Source organism: Notothenia coriiceps, unplaced genomic scaffold (genome assembly GCF_000735185.1).
Source record: "Notothenia coriiceps isolate Sejong01 unplaced genomic scaffold, NC01 NC01_scaffold00036531, whole genome shotgun sequence".
In the NCBI taxonomy this organism is placed as follows: Eukaryota; Metazoa; Chordata; class Actinopteri; order Perciformes; family Nototheniidae; genus Notothenia; species Notothenia coriiceps.
The window spans coordinates 1-1,768 of NW_011369232.1; the positions used below are offsets into that span (position 1 = coordinate 1).

General features: G+C 52.1%; 1 protein-coding gene across 1 annotated transcript; it reads right to left on the reverse strand.

Annotated features, from left to right (window-relative positions):
• Positions 1-6: 6 nt before the first annotated feature.
• On the reverse strand, positions 7-1,184 carry LOC104964000 (CCAAT enhancer binding protein alpha). The gene has a single exon (XM_010792701.1). It carries the CDS (start codon positions 923-925, stop codon positions 146-148), a length of 780 nt encoding a protein of 259 aa, XP_010791003.1. The 5' UTR covers positions 926-1,184; the 3' UTR covers positions 7-145.
• Positions 1,185-1,768: the final 584 nt, after the last annotated feature.

Below are 1,768 nucleotides of genomic sequence, written 5' to 3' on the forward strand. Positions count from 1 at the left end.
TGTATTACATCAATCTAAGCTTCAGTTTCAGAGTTGCAGGTGAGAGACAGAAAGTCACCTGTCACGCATAGGTCCTTTCTTCTTCACAGGAGAGCTCCGTAACCCTCTCAGTCTGTTATTGGAGATGATTGGATGTTACCGCAGGTTACTGACGACCCGCCCCCTCAGGTATCTGCCTGAAGACTCCCCGCAGGGTGTCCAGCTCGCGGCTCAGGTGCTCCACGCGCCTGCGCAGACGCTCGTTGTCGGTGCTCAGCTCCATCACGCGCGACTGCGTCTCGATGTTCCTGATCTTCGCCTTGTCCCGACTCTTCCTCACCGCCACGTTGTTGCGCTCGCGCCTCAAGCGGTACTCTGGACTGCTTTTATCCATGTGCTTCTTATTATTGCTGTTGGACTTAAGCCCCGCCCCCCTCTGATGGAGGGGATGATGATGATGATGATGATGAAGGTGGGGGCTTGGAGCAGGTGTCGGGGGAGGCGTCGGATGCTGTAAATGCATCGTAGTTTGCGCGCAATTAGAGATTTGATACTCAAGATAATGTTGCTGAAGATGATGAGGAGGAGCATGAGGAGGAAGAGGGGGTTTCTGTGAGTACTGGTGGAAGGAGGGGGGGTCCTCGCGGTGCTCCTGTTTGATGGCAGGAGGGGGACGCAGGCGCGGCTCGTACGCAGGGTCGGGTTTCTCCTGATAGCCCCGCGCGCCGCCCCCCTGCTGGTGGAACAGGTCCGCGAGGAAGTCATCGTTGAAGGCGCTCGGATCGATGTAGACGCTCAGATCGATGGACGTCTCGTTGTCTCCGATCTCTCCTCCAATAACATCCGGATCCCTGTAAGGGTTCTGAGAGGGGGGGGGCGGGTGCATCAGGGCGCGCGGGGCTTCGTATAGCTGAGACATCTCCATGGAAACACTAAAACCCGGCATGCATGGCGAAGAAGAAGAACTGCCGGGAGAATCCAGGGTGAGAGGGTCGGTTCTGGTCCTCAGGGTTCAGTTTGGAGAGGGTCGGTTCTGGTCCTCAGTTTTAAAGAAGCTGGTTCTGGTCCTCAGTTTTAAAGAAGCTGGTTCTGGTCCTCAGTTTTAAAGGAGCTGGTTCTGGTCCTTACGTTTTGAAAAGGCTCTTCAGACTCAGCAGGTTTCTCTCAGATTCTGGATCCGCTGCAAACTGACTGGAGTCTGAGCTGTCAAACTCTGCTTATATACAAGAGGGAGGGGGCGGGACACAAACACACACACACACACACACACACACACACACACACACACACACACACACACACACACACACACACACACACACACACACACACACACACACACAGAGACGTTGTGAAGCCTCTCACTGCGGACTCCGTTCAGACATCTCTTCCTCGTGTTGTAACCTTTCTGTAAAGCAAAGATGAAAGTTAGATACGGAATCTGGAGGGGCAGCAGTCGGTTCGTAATGTGGCACATTTAAAATGCGCAGTTTCATATCTGGTTTGTTTCGGACTCCTAAACTCTGGTTTTACGCGCACTTTACGCGCGTCTCTCCGCTGTGATCGAGCAGGGCTTCAGTGAGAAACGATCCAAATGAAACCCATGTTTTAAAAAGACTTAATTCTCCTATGAATTCCACATACTGCTATGTACTGTAAGTGTGTGCATCTCTACAGGCTATATATCCATGTACTGTGAGTGTGTGCATCTCTACAGGCTATATATCCATGTACTGTGAGTGTGTGCATCTCTACAGGCTATATATCCATGTACTGTGAGTGTGTGCAT